This window comes from Leucoraja erinacea, chromosome 11, assembly GCF_028641065.1.
Source record: "Leucoraja erinacea ecotype New England chromosome 11, Leri_hhj_1, whole genome shotgun sequence".
Classification (NCBI taxonomy): domain Eukaryota; kingdom Metazoa; phylum Chordata; class Chondrichthyes; order Rajiformes; family Rajidae; genus Leucoraja; species Leucoraja erinaceus.
Window position 1 is genome coordinate 30,811,801 of NC_073387.1, and position 17,747 is coordinate 30,829,547.

At 39.9% G+C, this 17,747-nt stretch overlaps 1 protein-coding gene across 2 annotated transcripts in view; it reads left to right on the forward strand.

Moving 5' to 3' along the window:
• The first annotated feature begins 5,337 nt into the window (after positions 1–5,337).
• nsg2 (neuronal vesicle trafficking associated 2) overlaps positions 5,338–17,747 on the forward strand; it is an 84,984-nt gene continuing 72,574 nt past the window's right edge. The window contains exons 1-3 of one of the 2 annotated variants that reach the window (XM_055642981.1): positions 5,338–5,482; positions 6,509–6,675; positions 7,114–7,233. In XM_055642981.1, the coding sequence (XP_055498956.1) occupies positions 6,547–6,675; positions 7,114–7,233 (249 nt within the window). In that variant the 5' untranslated portion in view covers positions 5,338–5,482; positions 6,509–6,546. The remainder of the gene's footprint in view (positions 5,483–6,508; positions 6,676–7,113; positions 7,234–17,747) is intronic. The other variant, XM_055642982.1, reaches the window with a different exon arrangement.

The window sequence follows — 17,747 nt, forward strand, 5'->3', positions numbered from 1 at the left end:
AAAGAGGCTTCAAGAGGATAAAGCTGAATGAAGGGGCAACATCATTGTAGATCAAATGCAATATGAAAAAGTTATGTTCTCTACAAGTTCGAAAGATCTGAAATGCGGAGTTTTGTTTCATGGTAAGAGGTTGGGTAGTATTGATCAAAGGATCCTGGGAATCCTTGTACACATCACTGAAAGCTAACATCTGAAAGCTAGTATCTAGCCAAGCAAAAGTATTCTTATTTAAGCAAATGTGTTGGTCTACTTCAAGAGGATTTGAGTGGAAGAGTAAACCTGCTTATCAGTGGGCTGAATCTGTCAAGCCCCCTGAGTGTTTTACACTCCTGGTTAGTTGAGAAAGCTCTCTAACACTCATGGCTTGTGCTCTGTAGATATATGGTGGGAGAATGCAGTTGAAGTTGTATAGCCAAAAAGTAAAATATATTTATATTTATAAAATATATTTATAGACTGGGCTCCAGATCTCTTGAATTCTCCTCAAACCTATAGTACTGTAAGCCACAGTTGGCTGTTTCACTCTTGATGAAAGAGCTATCTAGTTCTGGTAAACTATCAGTCTTCAACCAGGAGTGTGTGGCGATATACAGATTGCTTTTGAAGAAATAAAATTAGTTAGCACTTAATTTGCTCACTATTGTCTCCCCGTTAGCTTCTATTTTATGGAAAATTGTGACAATAATTCTGCAGAATCTACTGCAGAACTGCTGTAGATTTGGGAGGAACAACAGCAGCACCAGATTAGCAAGAGATACGACTGATTGGCTCTAGCCCAAGTGGGAGGAGAGGGGTGAAAACAGTTAAAGGCCAAGGATGCACAGTCTTTGTTCAGAACTGCTGTAGATTTGGGAGGAACAACAGCAGCAACAGATTAGCAAGAGATACGATTGATTGGCTCTAGCCCAAGTGGGAGGAGAGGGGTGAAAACAGTTGAAAACTGAGAAATTTGCTTTGTAAATTGGTAAATCAGGCAATTTATCAGTCAATTTGAGCAGGACAGCTCTTTGTGAGCGGCAGTGAGTGAGCGAAGTGCCCTGTGAGAAAAGTGTGAGTCTTTGGCTCGAGAGTCTTCAGCGAGGAGAGGAGGCTGAGGAGAGGAGACCAAAGAAGGACATGTCAGGCAAGCTGATTCAGTGTGATGCTTGCAGTATGTGGGAGGTCAAGGACACCGCTGGTGCCTCTGGCTGCTACAAATGCGAAAAATGCATCCAGGTAGAGCTCCTGAAGTGCCGTGTTGGGGAACTGGAGAAGCAAGTGGATGACCTCCGGTTCGTACGAGAAACGGAGTCGTTCCTCGACAAGTCCTACAGTACGATTGTTACGCCTAAGGTACTGGAAGAGAGAGAGGGTGGGAGACAGTGAGAAAGGGAGGGAAGCATGGAATGTCAATGTCCCCGGGTGGTGTACCTCTTGTAAACAGGTTCATCCGCTTAGAAGCTGTTGGGACAGAAGACGTGAGCGGCGAACTGGCCTGTGATGCGAATAGGGCTGTTGAGCCAAAACCAAAAAGGCCTAAGGCAGGCAAGGCCATTGTAGTGGGAGACTCCATCGTGAGAGGTACGGACAGGGGTTTCTGCGGCAACAGACGGGATGCGAGGATGGTGTGCTGCCTTCCCGGTGCCAAGTTCCAGGATGTCACGGACAGAGTGCAGAAAATCCTCAAGGGCGAAGGTGAACATCCGGAAGTGGTAGTGCATGTCGGCACAAACGATGTCGGAAAAAAGGGGATGAATATTCTGCAGCGTGACTTTAGAGAGCTAGGAAAAATGTTGAAAAGCAGGACCTCCAGGGTTGTTATGTCCGGTTTGCTTCCAGTTCCCCGTGCTGGCGAGAGCAGGAACAGGGAGATACGGGACCTGAACGTGTGGCTGAGGAACTGGTGCACGGGGCAGGGATTTAGATTCTTAGATCACTGGGATCTGTTTTGGGGTAAGGGGGAACTGTACAAAAGGGACGGATTGCATCTTAACAGGTGTGGGACCAGCATTCTGGCAGGCAGGTTTGCCACTGCTACAAGGGTGGCTTTAAACTGAATAAGGGGGGTGGGGTGTCGAATGGGATAGTGGAGGATGGAGTTAAAGGGAAAGGGTTTCTTAAATGTGTGAGCGTAGAGACCGAGGGGTGTAAAATGAGGGTAGAAGAAATAGGTAGCAAGGTGAAAAGTAAAAGTGGCAGGCAGACAAAACTAGGGCAAAAATCAAAAAGGGCCACTTTTCAACATAATTGTATAAGGGGTAAGAGTGTTGTAAAAACAAGCCTGAAGGCTTTGTGTCTCAATGCAAGGAGCATTCGTAATAAGGTGGATGAGTTGAATGTGCAGATAGCTATTAATGACTATGATATAGTTGGGATCACAGAGACATGGCTCCAGGGTGACCAAGGCTGGGAGCTGAACATCCACGGATATTCAATATTCAGGAGGGATAGACAGAAAGGAAAAGGAGGTGGGGTAGCGTTACTGATTAGAGAGGGGATTAATACAATGGAAAGGAAGGACATTAGTTTGGAGGGTGTGGAATCGGTATGGGTAGAGCTGCAAAACACTAAGGGAGAGAAAACGCTGGTGGGTGTTGTGTACAGGCCACCTAACAGTAGTAGTGAAGTTGGAGATGGTATCAAACAGGAAATTAGAAATGCGTGCGACAAAGGCAAAACAGTTATAATGGGTGACTTCAATCTACATATAGATTGGGTGAATCAAATTGGCAGGGGTGCTGAGGAAGAGGATTTCTTGGAATGTATGCGGGATAGTTATCTAAATCAACATGTAGAGGAACCAACGAGAGAGCAGGCTATTTTAGACTGGGTATTGAGTAATGAGGAAGGGTTAGTTAGCAATCTTGTTGTACGTGCCCCCTTGGGCAAGAGTGACCATAATATGGTTGAGTTCTTCATTAGGATGGAGAGTGACATTTGTTAATTCAGAAACAATGGTTCTGAACTTAAAGAAAGGTAACTTTGAGGGTATGAGACGTGAATTGGCCAAGATTGACTGGCAATTAATTCTAAAAGGGTTGACGGTGGATATGCAATGGAAGACATTTAAAGACTGCATGGATGAACTACAAAAATTGTTCTTCCCAGTTTGGCAAAAGAATAAATCAGGGAAGGTAGTACATCCATGGATAACAAGGGAAATCAGGGATAGTATCAAAGCGAAGGATGATGCGTACAAATTAGCCAGAAAAAGCAGCATACCGGAGGACTGGGAGAAATTCAAAGACCAGCAGAGGAGGACAAAGGGCTTAATTAGGAAAGGAAAAATAGATTATGAAAGAAAACTGGCAGGGAACATAAAAACTGACTGCAAAAGTTTTTATAGATATGTGAAAAGAAAGAGATTAGTTAAAACAAATGTAGGTCCCTTGCAGTCAGAAACAGGTGAGTTGATCATGGGGAACAAGGATATGGCGGACCAATTGAATAACTACTTTGGTTCCGTCTTCACTAAGGAAGACATAAATAATTTGCCGGAAATAGCAGGGGACCGCGGGTCAAAGGAGTTGGAGGAATTGAGTGAAATCCAGGTTAGCCGGGGAAGTGGTGTTGGGTAAATTGAATGGATTAAAGGCCAATAAATCCCCAGGGCCAGATAGGCTGCATCCCAGAGTACTTAAGGAAGTAGCTCCAGAAATAGTGGATGCATTAGTAATAATCTTTCAAAACTCTTTAGATTCTGGAGTAGTTCCTGAAGATTGGCGGGTAGCAAACGTAACCCCACTTTTTAAGAAGGGAGGGAGAGAGAAAATGGGGAATTACAGACCAGTTAGTCTAACATCGGTAGTGGGGAAACTGCTAGAGTCAGTTATTAAAGATGGGATAGCAGCACATTTGGAAAGTGGTGAAATCATTGGACAAAGTCAGCATGGATTTACGAAAGGTAAATCATGTCTGACGAATCTTATAGAATTTTTCGAGGATGTAACTAGTAGCGTGGATAGGGGAGAACCAGTGGATGTGGTGTATCTGGACTTCCAGAAGGCTTTCGACAAGGTCCCACATAAGAGATTAGTATACAAACTTAAAGCACAAGGCATTGGGGGTTCAGTATTGATGTGGATAGAGAACTGGCTGGCAAACAGGAAGCAAAGAGTAGGAGTAAACGGGTCCTTTTCAGAATGGCAGGCAGTGACTAGTGGGGTACCCCAAGGCTCAGTACTGGGACCCCAGCTATTTACAATAATATTAATGATCTGGATGAGGGAATTGAAGGTATCTCCAAGTTTGCTTGGATAGGCTGGGTGAGTGGGCAAATGTTTGGCAGATGCAGTATAATGTGGATAAATGTGAGGTTATCCATTTTGGTGGCAAAAACGGGAAAGCAGACTATTATCTAAATGGTGGCCGATTGGGAAAGGGGGAGATGTAGCGAGACCTGGGTGTCATGGTACACCAGTCATTGAAGGTAGGCATGCAGGTGCAGCAGGCAGTAAAGAAAGCGAATGGTATGTTAGCTTTCATTGCAAAAGGATTTGAGTATAGGGGCAGGGAGGTTCTACTGCAGTTGTACAGGGTCTTGGTGAGACCACACCTGGAGTATTGCATACAGTTTTGGTCTCCAAATCTGAGGAAGGACATTATTGCCATAGAGGGAGTGCAGAGACGGTTCACCAGACTGATTCCTGGCATGTCAGGACTGTCTTATGAAGAAAGGCTGGATAGACTTGGTTTATACTCTCTAGAATTTAGGAGATTGAGAGGGGATCTTATAGAAACTTACAAAATTCTTAAGGGGTTGGACAGGCTAGATGCAGGAAGATTGTTCCCGATGTTAGGGAAGTCCAGGACAAGGGGTCACAGCTTAAGGATAAGGGGGAAATCCTTTAAAACCGAGATGAGAAGAACTTTTTTCACTCAGAGAGTGGTGAATCTCTGGAACTCTCTGCCACAGAGGGTAGTTGAGGCCAGTTCATTGGCTATATTTAAGAGGGAGTTAGATGTGGCCCTTGTGGCTAAGGGGATCAGGGGGTATGGAGAGAAGGCAGGTACGGGATACTGAGTTGGATGATCAGCCATGATCATATTGAATGGCGGTGCAGGCTCGAAGGGCCGAATGGCCTACTCCTGCACCTAATTTCTATGTTTCTATGTTTCTATTCACCAAGTCGCTGCCTGCCAGTTTGGGCAAGTTTCACTTTGAATTTTAAGTAAGTGAAAACTCCCCCAGAACTGCAGTTTCAGAAATTCAGTTAGAATTCTGTTGGAAAAGACAGCAATCACTTGGATGTATCCGGCACCACAATTTTGCAGGGTAAATGCAGTAGGTGGCGTTGTTTGCACAATGCAACAAGGAACATCGAGGGTTCTGGGTTGGACGTCAGTGTCCCGCAGCGCACGGAGCTTTCACTTTCAGCACCAAACCTGTTCAGTCTGCGGCAGGAGCGCTCTCTGGTCAGAATCTACGCAAAAGCTTCCCTTTACCAAACGCCATCTTGCGACATTAGGTGCTTCCATTGTAAAGGTAAAAATCACCTACACTGTAAGTATGCATCAAGATTATAACAGTAACACTGCCACATATGTTATCTAACGTAATTCGGACTGTTCGGATTTCAACCGACGTCATTTAACTCCAAAAAGGCAACATGCGACTGGCATTTACGATATGCGAGTTGTTTGAATGATGTTCATTCGCGTTGGTCCACAATGAATGTAAAGGCGTGCTAGCCTATTGTGGAAGAATTAAAAATTCCTTTGTGAATTATCGTCGTTGAAAATTAGGCAAGTATAAGTGATACACCGTGGCCGGCAGATCAGTGCATGTGTTGTGCTGGAAGGGCTCGGGCAATAGCAGTGGGATATGGTCATCCACCTAGTGTGATTAAAACAAATACTTTGGGCGATGGGCAAGTGTTCCTGCTTCGCCTTTCATGTTTGAAATGTAATTCTTCGTAATTCTCCAAGTGCTAAGGAGTCTTTACGCATAATCTTCCAGGCGACGTATCGATAACAATGCAGTCATCGTTCGGAATGCAATTCCCCGAAATGAAAACGAGAATGCTGATTTCCGTTATACTTTATACATGTCATACAGGGAGGGGAATGAATTCAGTAGCGTGGGCTTTTTCCCGTTATTATGATTCTATCTATAGTCACGTACACGCACACAATTGTGGTCGGTCTACATGGATGTAATGTTGCACGTAATTCTGGCATTAAGAAATATTTTTTGGACACTGACATCTGTCAGCTTTGAGTCGAGGGTGTATGTGTTGTGCGATTACTGCGATGATTAAATTATATTGGGTTTTTTTTTAACATATGGCGTTTTATTAATCGCTTTGGGATTTATTAGACTGTGAGCACGAAATAAGTCAATTAGTATTCTAACCTCGTTCTTGCCCATTCCTATCTGAAAAAGAGGATGGCATTGTACTAAATTCACGGCGTGGATTAAAGGGCAGATGCTGTGGAAAGCTTTTCTTTTCTGAAGGAGCCAACTGTTCTTCTTGCCCCGTGTCAAAACATTGTCTTCCCCCATCCCCTCTTTCTCTTATTTTTCCAGGGTTGGGAAAGCAGGTGAAGCAGCCGCCCTCGTGAACAATGGTGAAGCTGGGGAGTAACTTGAACGAAAAGAATGCCAAGCAGTCCTGTAGCGATGATAATTTTCACACCGTCCCTTTGATCACACCCTTGGATGTGAATCATCTGCAGTTCCCGGCCCCAGACAAGGTACTGAGCGTCTTCAGAGCGGAATGCACCCCCACAGCTTTTGAGCCAGAAAAATTATTTATTCAATCATTCTAAAGAATTTCAACAAGTTCACTTTAAGTGGAAAGGACAATATATTTCCCGAGAGTCCATTTTGACTATGATAGCTGTGATCGAGTTCCAGGGTTACTACCAGTCAATCAAAAGTTAAGTAAAGGCGAATAGAAATTGACCGAATCAGCCCATTAGGTTATTAGTTGTTGACCTCAATGAATAAACAGTGGAAAGAACGTCTGTAGAGGGGAATAGGGTGGGGCAGGATTATGTAGATTATAGAATTCCTCACAATTGCCGTTCATTTCTCCTATGCCATTATGTTTATTTATACATTTTCAGTAATTGTTGCGAATAACTTCACAGCTTAAAGAACTGGCACACCCTGATTTTCCTTTATCATAGGTTGTGGTGAAAACGAGAACCGAATTCCAATCCGATCAAAAGAACAAAGGGAAACTGAGGGTACCCAAAATAGCTGAATTCACCATCAGCTTCAACGACGGAGTGTCAGAAAGGCTCAAGGTAAAGGTTTGAACACTTGCTCATTTTATTGTAAGGGGAACATATTTCAATGCATTCATTATCGACGGCCCAGTGGACGATTATGTGCACAGCGAATGGATAAATCTTGCCATTAAGAATCGCAAAGGAAGATATTAACCGTGCAATAAATCGGGAACCTCCCTCCTTCCTCCTCCTCCCCCCCCAGAATCAAACATTTTGGTAGATTTTTTAAAATAAAAAAAACCTTTTCACGATAACTTGATTTTCAAATTGTAAGAAATGTCCATCGTATTGTTATGAATCAAAGCGCATTTGATTTACAGAGAATAAATTGAACATATTAACTGTCAGAGAGAACCATTTATATTTTAAATGGACTGAGATGGTTGCACATATCTTGATAATATTATCAGTGAGTTCAAATGAATTGAATATTTCACACACAATGGTGTCTGTGAAATAGAGAATGAACTTGGGAGATGGTTCAGTTTTTTCTTAGATTAAGAATTATAATGTAATATTAATTCTAATCATGCACAAATCAGATGGGCAACAGTGCATCTTTTAAAATCTAGTTATACATGCAGACTAATGGATAAGGGGACTTGGTATCTATTGTTCTTTTCAAAGGCTGGAAAATATCTGGTTTGTGTACTGTTTACAACAAAGGGCCAATTTGTTGATGCTAGATCCACAAATAAATTCTTGGCCAAGTAGCTTGGCTCACAACAAATACTCTAACCAATCAGATAATTGGTGAAAGGTCATCACCCCGAAACGTTGACTTTGTTTCTCTTTTCACAGATGCTGCCTGACTTGTTGAGCATTTCAGTTTTTCAGTTTTTAGTTTAAATTTCCAGCATTAGCAGCTTTTGTTTTTGATTTTAAATAGACCTTCAATTATTTGCAGGCTTTTTGCTGTCTGTTTTGAAGTTGAGATTGGATGGAGAGAAATATTGCTTCCTGGTGGTTATCTCAATTGCAGTTTCTGCACTTTATGGGGAATGGTGATGCAAAACTAAGAAATGCGTCCTGGCAGGGCTTTGCAGACTCTAGTGACATTTCCTCTTGGTGTGCAGGAGGAGTGGATGGCAGAGGAGGCATTGTAGAAGAAGAAGGAGAAGAGGTTCATCAATAGACCATTTGAAGTAGTTGTACATGCAAGTTAGCAAGGTGAAATTCCAGGGATGATCCACTTCAGTAGGAAGATGCATTGCATTGCAAAGACAAGATTGTATTGTCAGTGGTTATACAGCACAGCAAAACCATCTAATTTGATTTTTTTGCCAGCCAGGGTCTGGTTGGTTAGCATGACACTCCTGCATTGGGAGACCATTTTATTTCTGGGGAATGGAATTCATCACCTTTGACTAAAATACAGGTACCAGCAGCTCATGGATTTAATTAGATCACAGGCTTCACAAGGTGCAGGGTGTCATTGTATCACTATCTTGTATCACTATCAGGGCACTACATTTGAAAGGTGTGATATTCTGCAACTGCAAGAGATTCTACTCCCTACAGGTGCAGCTTTGATTTTTTTCCAGTGAATCATTATTGTCACTGCTTGATACTGGATAACAACCACAATCTAGTTATTTAGAAACAGGTTAATATTCCCTCCAATCTTCACCACCGTGTCAAACCATGGGGGTACATTCCAACTGATTGGCTCTTGGCTCCTTCAGGAACCACATAACTGAGTAAACTGATTCACAGTCTAATATGCTGTGGTCTGGAATACGTAACAAAACGGGACTACACATTCAATCTTACGTTTTATGCATCACAGCGTTGATCATCACTTTCCCAGCTGCCACCAAGCAGGAGGAGGAGACCAGAAAGAGAGGAGGCAATTTCTGAGGCCCCTTTCATGCTGTCTGAGAAAAAAACACTTCATCTTTGGTGCTAGTGACCACATTTGAATTATCCATTTCATTATTGTTCGCCTCTTGCCATCCACTGAGACACAGTGAACAATAAAAGTCAAAACCAAATCAATTTTGAGCAATTTTTTTTCATCCAACCTGAACAAAAACCTTATAAACAAAAAGTAATTTGCAATTGGTAGAAAGCAAAGATTTGTTGTCCGTGGAGAAACATAGAAACATGGAAACAAAGAAACATAGAAAATAGGTGCAGGAGTAGGCCATTCGACCCTTCGAGCCTGCACCGCCATTCAATATGATCATGGCTGATCATCCAACTCAGTATCCTGTACCTGCCTTCTCTCCTTACCCCCTGATCCCTTTAGCCACAAGGGCCACATCTAACTCCCTCTTAAATATAGCCAATTAACTGGCCTCAACTACCTTCTGTGGCAGAGAGTTCCTGAGATTCACCACTCTCTGTGTGAAAAATGTTTTTCTCATCTCGGTCCTAAAGGATTTTCCCTTTATCCTTAAACTGTGACCCCTTGTCCTGGACTTCCCCAACATCGGGAACAATCTTCCTGCATCTAGCCTGTCCAACCCCTTAAGAATTTTGTAAGTTTCTATAAGATCCCCACTCAATCTTCTAAATTCTAGCGAGTACAAGCCAAGTCTATCCAGTCTTTCTTCATATGAAAGTCCTGACATCCCAGGAATCAGTCTGGTGAACCTTCTCTGTACTCCCTCTATGGCAAGAATGTCTTTCCTCAGATTTGGAGACCAAAACTGTACGCAATACTCCAGGTGTGGTCTCACCAATACCCTGTACAACTGCAGTAGAACCTCCCTGCTCCTATACTCAAATCCTTTTGCAATGAATGCTAACATACCATTCGCTTTCTTCACTGCCTGCTGCACCTGCATGCCTACTTTCAATGACTGGTGTACCATGACACCCAGGTCTCGTTGCATCTCCCCTTTTCCTAATCGGCCACCATTCAGATAATAGTTTACTTTCCTGTTTTTGCCACCAAAGTGGATAACCTCACATTTATCCACATTATACTGCATCTGCCATGCATTTGCCCACTCACCCAGCCTATCCAAGTCACCTTGCATCTCATCTGTGATTGTGCCTCAAAATTGCCGTAGTCTGTTGAAGGGCAGATTGCTGGAATCATGTCATACTTGCAAAGCCCTTTAGAATTCTGCTATACAAAGACAAAATAATACAATGTGTAGCTTGTGTGATATTGTCTGAAGAAGGGTTTCGACCCGAAACATTGCCTATTCCCTTCGTTCTATAGATGCTGCCTCACCCGCTCAGTTTCTCCAGCATTTTTGTCTAGCTTGTGTGACATTTGTTGGGCATCGACTGCAGCATATAGGCACTTGTGGCTGCAGCTTCTGCTGCAATGGAAGCTTGAAACCTGCCATCGGATGGTGCATGAAAGTTGGGTCTGCAAGTGCTGAAAATGCCCACAGTGGAAAGGATGGGTTCCAAGCTATGTGCAGACTTCAATCGCCAGAACTGTGATTCATGACATTGCATGTCTACTTTTCATTAAGTTTCCAGTGCACCAAGAATTATGCAGTGCAACCAGTCTTCTGTAGGCTGTCCCAACAAAATACAGTGAGTACATTGCTGTAATAACTGCCTGTACCTTTTTCCTCCAGAAGTTTATAATTGGTCTAGTCATTCTTCTTGCCCTTGAAACAAGCCACACATGCCCAGTAACTCAACAAACACATGTATAGATCCAATGCTAACTTCCACAGAATTCAACATGCCAGTCCCTCTGCTGGGGTTGCAATTGCCTGGTAGATTAATAGTGCACCTCCATCTTTGCTAGCTTGCTGCTAAAGTATCATGTCCCTGTTTCACTCCTGTGTTGACAATGAAAAGACACAGGATAGAGTTACGGAAGGAAGCATAAAAGTGAGAGGTGTTTGCTTACACCATCTGTATCCCACAATCAGAAAAGACAGTGGATGATTGAGAAGTGAAAGGTTGAAAGTAGGATTAGATTTGAGCGCACCATCATCATTAACAGATACTGGCCACTGTTTCCATAATGGCTGTCTCAGTAATTACTAGTGACTGCCCTCCTGGGTGGTTAAACATCGCAGCTTTGGCTTTCCCTTTCATTTTGCAGTTGTGGCACCAGTCATGTGCTTCCTTGTGCATGCGATAAAGTGGTATGCTTACCGTAGTTGAATTACTGTGCAATTAGTGATGTATAGCTGTGAGACATAAAGGGAGGATAAGTGTGTAAATATATTCTGTAGCATGATTGGTCTAATTCATGATTGATATTGGCTATTGATAGTTGAATGATAGGCGAGGTGGTGAATTGAGCAACTTCCTATATAATGGAAAATATCACGTATTTTAATTTGCTTATTTTGTAGGTGTTAAAGGATTTTGATGGCATGCCAATCATGACCTTGAGGCTTAACTCCCCAAGTTACCATTGACAGCTACTGTACCTTCTACCATTGGTACCTACTAGAGAGATTTAGTTCCTTTGAAGGGTTGGACCTCTTTCCTCCTCATTTGTCAAGACCTCCAATGACTGGTTCAGTTATTGTTCTTAACAAGCTGCTGCAACTGCAATGACTTCCATCAGTGGTTACAGCCACTAAACTCCTTTGAGTTAAGAAATGCTGACTGGTTTTAAGTACTGTGGTAAACATTCACATTAATGAGCAAGCAGCACACATTTTGCTGCACCCAGCCAAATGGGAGTTAGTTATGTATTCTGAATCTAGCCCTATCCAATTTTTGATTCCATATCATCTAGTAGGATGTCATAATCCACTTAGTTAGATGAGTCCTAATTGCCTTGAAATAATTATATTAATTGGATGAATGTGACAAAAATACCATCCTGACATTGTCATTAAAATTAATCTGATTATTGAAGCAACAAAAATGAGGACAGAGGAGCAGGTGGTATAATCTAATGGACAATATATTTGTCAAAATGTAAAAAGAAATGATTTGTGATATGTGTTCCCTGCCAAATATATTTATTTAGATTCAACATTAATGAAGAAAGCATGTATTACTAGGAAAAATGCTACATAATTTAAACAATATATTTTGGAAAGTAAAACCATGTAAAATATTATCTAGAACCTTCCCAGTATTTCTGCTTTAGTAAGCTGCCCTGTTGCAGAGTTCTTGTTTTAATTTCAACCTGCTTATATCGCGTTCTCATATTTTTGCACATGTTTTGTAAATCAAGTGCAATTCAAGTGAAATTGAAGACTTGACGATCATTTTAAGTCCTGATGTCAGATTGAACATGAAGTCTCGATTCATTCTAAATGATGTACATTTTTTTACATTTGCATTTTGTCACCAAGTTAATACAGAGGGTAGAATAACTTTATTAAATGCAGAGCTGCAAAAGATGAGTGAAAGAGCACACAGTAAAATTTCCATGTAGCTACCAACTCCAGTGGTCAATGGAATACGGGCAAACAATTTATAATCTCCATATGGAACAAGGTAAATTTATGTACCAAATTACGTGCAATGCATGCTCTATCAAATTCTCACTGACCAGAATGTGTCACTTTTGACTCGGTTGGCATGACTGGGCACAAATATGTAGGATGCCATTCCACTTCACTACTGAGAGAGCAAGTGGTAGTTTTTGGAATGGAATTCTAAACTGAGGGCCCATTGACTTGGCTATGGGATATTTTAGGGACGGTGAATTCTCTCCTGGACAACATTTATTTCTTAATCAAGATCAGTTAGAAGAAGGTGGATTGACTGGTTGTAATTGCATTGCCATTTGTGAATGAACGGAGCATGCAAATTAGCTGCTATCTTTCCTATATTACAGTAGTGGCAGTATTTGAAAATGTGATTCTTTGGGACATCATCTGGTTCTGAAATGCACTATATAAATGCAGAAGGTAGACAAAAGTGCTGGAGAAACTCAGCGGGTGAGGTAGCATCTATGGAGCGAAGGAAATAGGTAACGTTTTGGGTCGAAACCCTTTTTCAGACCTCACCCGCTGAGTTTCTCCAGCACTTTTGTCTACCTTCAATTTTCCAGCATCTGCAGTTCCTTCTTAAACATATAAATGCAGATGTTTGTTTTATCTTATCCAGTTGATAAGGCGGCTCATGATTATCAGTATCTGGACTGAACACTTTGATAAATTTACAGTTTGTGTATTACAGAGTTCGTAATGTTGAGTAGTTTCTTCCTTCTGCCTGACCTTGCTCATTTCACTGTTGATCGCAATCAGATTAGCTCCTATCTAACATTGGTGGTATCAAGTCCTGACCTTTATTCTTCATGGATATGTATAATGCTCTTCATAAAATTAAAATAATAGAAGTATTTCTTACTCAATGAAGCAATTTTGAAACATATTCCCTATGGTAATGTACGGAAACTATTGGTCAATTTCAACACATTATGGTTTTGCAAAGAGTTGTGTGATTACAACCAGGTAAATATACTTCAGTAATTTTAATATATGACCAAGCACTGGCTAGGATTAGAGCGAGGGGAAGAAAGAAAGTCAAAGAGAGTCATGGAAATAAGCCCTTTGCCCCATGCCGGTCACAATGTCCCATCTAAACTAGTCCCATTTTACCTTCATCTGGTTCATATCACACTAAACCTTTCCTATCCATGTACCTACCTGTCTTTTAAATGTTGTCATTGTACTTGCCTCCACTGGCAAATTATTCCATATACCACCATCCTCTGAGTGAAAAAGTTACCCCTCAGGTTCACATTAAATCTTTCCCATCTCACCTAAAACTCAAGTCCTCTGGTTCTTGATTTTCCTACCCTGGGTAAAAAGAGCCTGTGCATTTCATCTTATCTATCCCCCTCATGATTTTATGCAGCTCTATAAGATCACCCCTTAACCTCCTGCGCTCGAAGGAATAACGTGCTAGGTTGCCCCATCTCTCCCTATAGCTCAGGCCCTCGATTCCCGGCAACATCCACTTAAATCTTCTCTGCACTCTTTCTAGCTTCTAGCTTAATCCAATCCTTCCTACAGCAGTGTGATCAAAACAGAACACAGTACTTCAAATGCAGCCTCATCCACCTCTTGTACAACTATAACATCATGTCCTAACTTCTATACTCACTACCCTGATTGTTGAAGGCCAATGAACCAAAAACTGTCTTTACCACTTGAGAGTAACTCTCATATTGTTCTTGCCATAGTGTTTTAAAATTTCACTCAGAACCTTTATAACATCTCAATGCAGTCTAGCTTTTGTCTTCAGCTCTAGAATGGTGGACTACTAACAAATTACTGGTAACAATTATCAACACATCTTTACCTGTAGATGTTTTTAATGTAAGTAGTATGCCTCTGTGCACTTTCTGTGATGTGTACATTACATATCCTGCATTACACTTTGTTGTCTCAGTAGCAGTCTAATTATGTGAATTGGATTGCATTTCTTATTTGTATATTGTAATCAAGTTAAAAGTCCAACATAAAAAAAAATGTTTACTAATTGCATAAAGCAAATAAGCTGCATGAATTGCTATGAACTTTCTTTAAACGTTTTCCACCTGCTGTTTTTGCCTCTCACAAGAGGAAATAAGTTTTCAATTAATGTTCTAATATGATAGACCTGAAAAAATACCAATCTAACAGTAACATAATTACAGCTAACAAACATTTTCATTATCCAATAACTTTAAAATGAAAGTCTAGTCTTGGCATCCAGGGTGCTTCATCTGAATTTTGCAAAATTAGCAAAATAATGGTTTTAAATATTGATCTGATTCATTTTTAAAAAAAAATTAGTCAGAAAGATGTAGAAGACATTTAAAAACTTCAGATAGGTAGAAATAAATATTTATTTTATTAGCATGAGGTAATTAAGGAGAAAGGGAGGGAAAGAAAAAATCAAATAGAAACAGCTAAAGATCGTGAGATATTGACATTGATTGTAAATATGTATTTGCCTTTTTATCTTCAGGAAATATACTTTTTTTCTGCAAAAATAGTGTTATAATTTTACATGAAGCATTATTTCAGATTTGTGGTTTAGAATGAACAAAATTCTGAGTGTGTGTTTAACAAGATTTTCGGTTGAAGTTTCAAGTAAAATCTATTGGGATCAAAATTACAGTTATGCCATGCTGTTATGTACACGCTTCTGTTCTTCTGCGACCTTTCACCATGGCATAAAGTGGTGGTTGCAGGGAAAGAAGTGAGTAGAGAGGTGCACTGGCGTAAGATTGCCAAGTGCTGAAAGAAGAGAAGGATCTATCTTGTTCCTGCTCAGTGGAATGAGTAAAAAATCAACCTTTGTTATTCGAGAAAAAGAATGTAAATAGATATTCAGCTGAGGACTAGAGTTTTAAGTGTTTACTTGTCATCAGCTGGATGTTATGGTCTTGAGTGCCAGTATGATTAGTTTTACAAGCTATAAAACTCTTGACATAAACAATTTTTAGATTCACATTTTGCTCTGACCTGACAATAGCCCAAGCATATTCCCTGGCAGTACAATAATTAATCCTGCAGTAATCTCAAGTCAAATTCTCCCAGTCTGAAGGCAATAGATCATTTGAAGGTTCTTTGTTGGAAAGTGAAATAAGGCTTTGTATATAACATGAAACAAGCTAGCAGTTAAATTACAAGGTTATAACATTTTATAAACAGTATACAGGGGATAGTATATAATATGTAGATAAAGGTTACCTTCATCACGCATGCAATGTGTTTCTAGTATCAAACTAAAGACAACAACATGATCTTAAAGAGTCAAAGAAAACAAAAGATAATATTTTGTTCTTTTTTTCTCACCTAAAGTTCTGAAATTGTTACTTGCAGGTCAAAAAGGAAATCATTATTGCAAATTGATCAGGATATCTTTATTTGCAGCAGTAAATCTCATGATTTGTATTTTATCTTTGGCTAGACAAACACATATCGACCATTGATGCAGATTATATAGTATGTCATAATATTTTATTTGTTACAAAGCAGCAAAACCTCCAATTTAGAATACGACAAATGTGACGATGTGAATAAATTTCACAACATGAACCGTACATTCGTACTTAGCTCACCCAGTTTTCATACCATTGAGTTCAATGGAAAAGAAAATCTTTAATTGGTAGACATTATTTTGGAATAGCTTTTTATTAACCATAGTATGGACTGAGCTTTTCTAAGATGGAACATTCTGTTATTTTGAACTGAAATTGACTGATTTTCTAAAAGAGTTATTACATGTATTATACAAATAAAAATAACCCTTGATAGCTTCAAGCATTTCTAACAAGATTCACCTGGATTCGGCATAGATTTTATTCCTCAGAATGTGAAAAAAAAAATTGTGAAAGAAAAAAAACTTTCTTGTCCTGTGCTATAATAGAAATAAAAGACCTACCAACACCAGAAACCTGAAATGCAAACAAATTTTGCCAGAAGTGTGCATTTGATGGAAAAGCAATCTTGATGAGAAAATGCAGGTCACCTATTTATATGCAAAATCAATATCACGAGTTATAAAATCTGAACATTATTTTCATCCTTTTTAAATATATTGATGGACATAAGTGCTTTATATGTTTCCTTTTCAGTTTGTGTTACACTTTATACCATATATAATATATATGGGAATTTTTTTTTGTTTTGCTTCAGAAGCTTGCCCTACCTAATGACAGACTGACATAATAATTACTGATGTAGTCTTATCTGTCTGCCCTATTTTACAGGATTTAAATGTGGGTATTTTACACCTGGTTCAAGTTTATTAACAGAACATTTTGACCTTTCAGAAGATCCACGTAATCCACCCTTAGAACCCAACAGCTTTATAAATACATTATCACCCTACAATTTTGCTTGACATCTTAATTTAGACATGTAATGGTCTGGAAACCATAACATATTAATTACAAGGAAAAGGTCAATTTTTCATTGAATGTTTGTTCTACTCTTTCCACCATGGAATTTTATGTGATGATTCTTTCCTCCATTAAATTAAAAGTCAATTTGCTAACCTTACTGAGCAATCCTAATGATTGTTGACAGTCAATTTGTGGCGAAACCACATCAACATACATTAAATCCCCGGGATGGATTTTCATTGGACTATTCATCCCAATCATTAGATAAGACATGCCTGTGTGGTTTGATAATGGCTACTGGCCTATATAATTTAGCTTTCATTTTCTTGATGTAAAACTTCCTTTGAAGTGAATAAGCATTTAGTACACATCTCAATCCTTGGTACCATCTCCTACGATAGGCAAATCACAAATAGACAAATGTTTATTCCAGATAAATTGTTTTATTTTTCCCTGCTTAATATTATCCTAGTGGATCCATTATGTGAACACATGTTTCTTGTGTAATTTTGCATGAAACTACAAACTGGAGAAGATGTTTACTTTGTATAGTAGCAAAAGCTAAGCCAGAAGTTATTGCAGGTCTAGTTAGATCTTGGTTACATTTTATTTTATAATGACATGTAGATTCTGGCAAATTTTCACCTTTTTTCAATATTTGATGGTTGTGCGGTTTCGATCTGGTCATTGATACGTGAAAGGCTATGCAGTATTAATGTAATGTGTTTCTACAGTTATGAAGGAGATTATCTCAAAAGTACTTACACCATTTGTGAAAATGGATATATTGAAG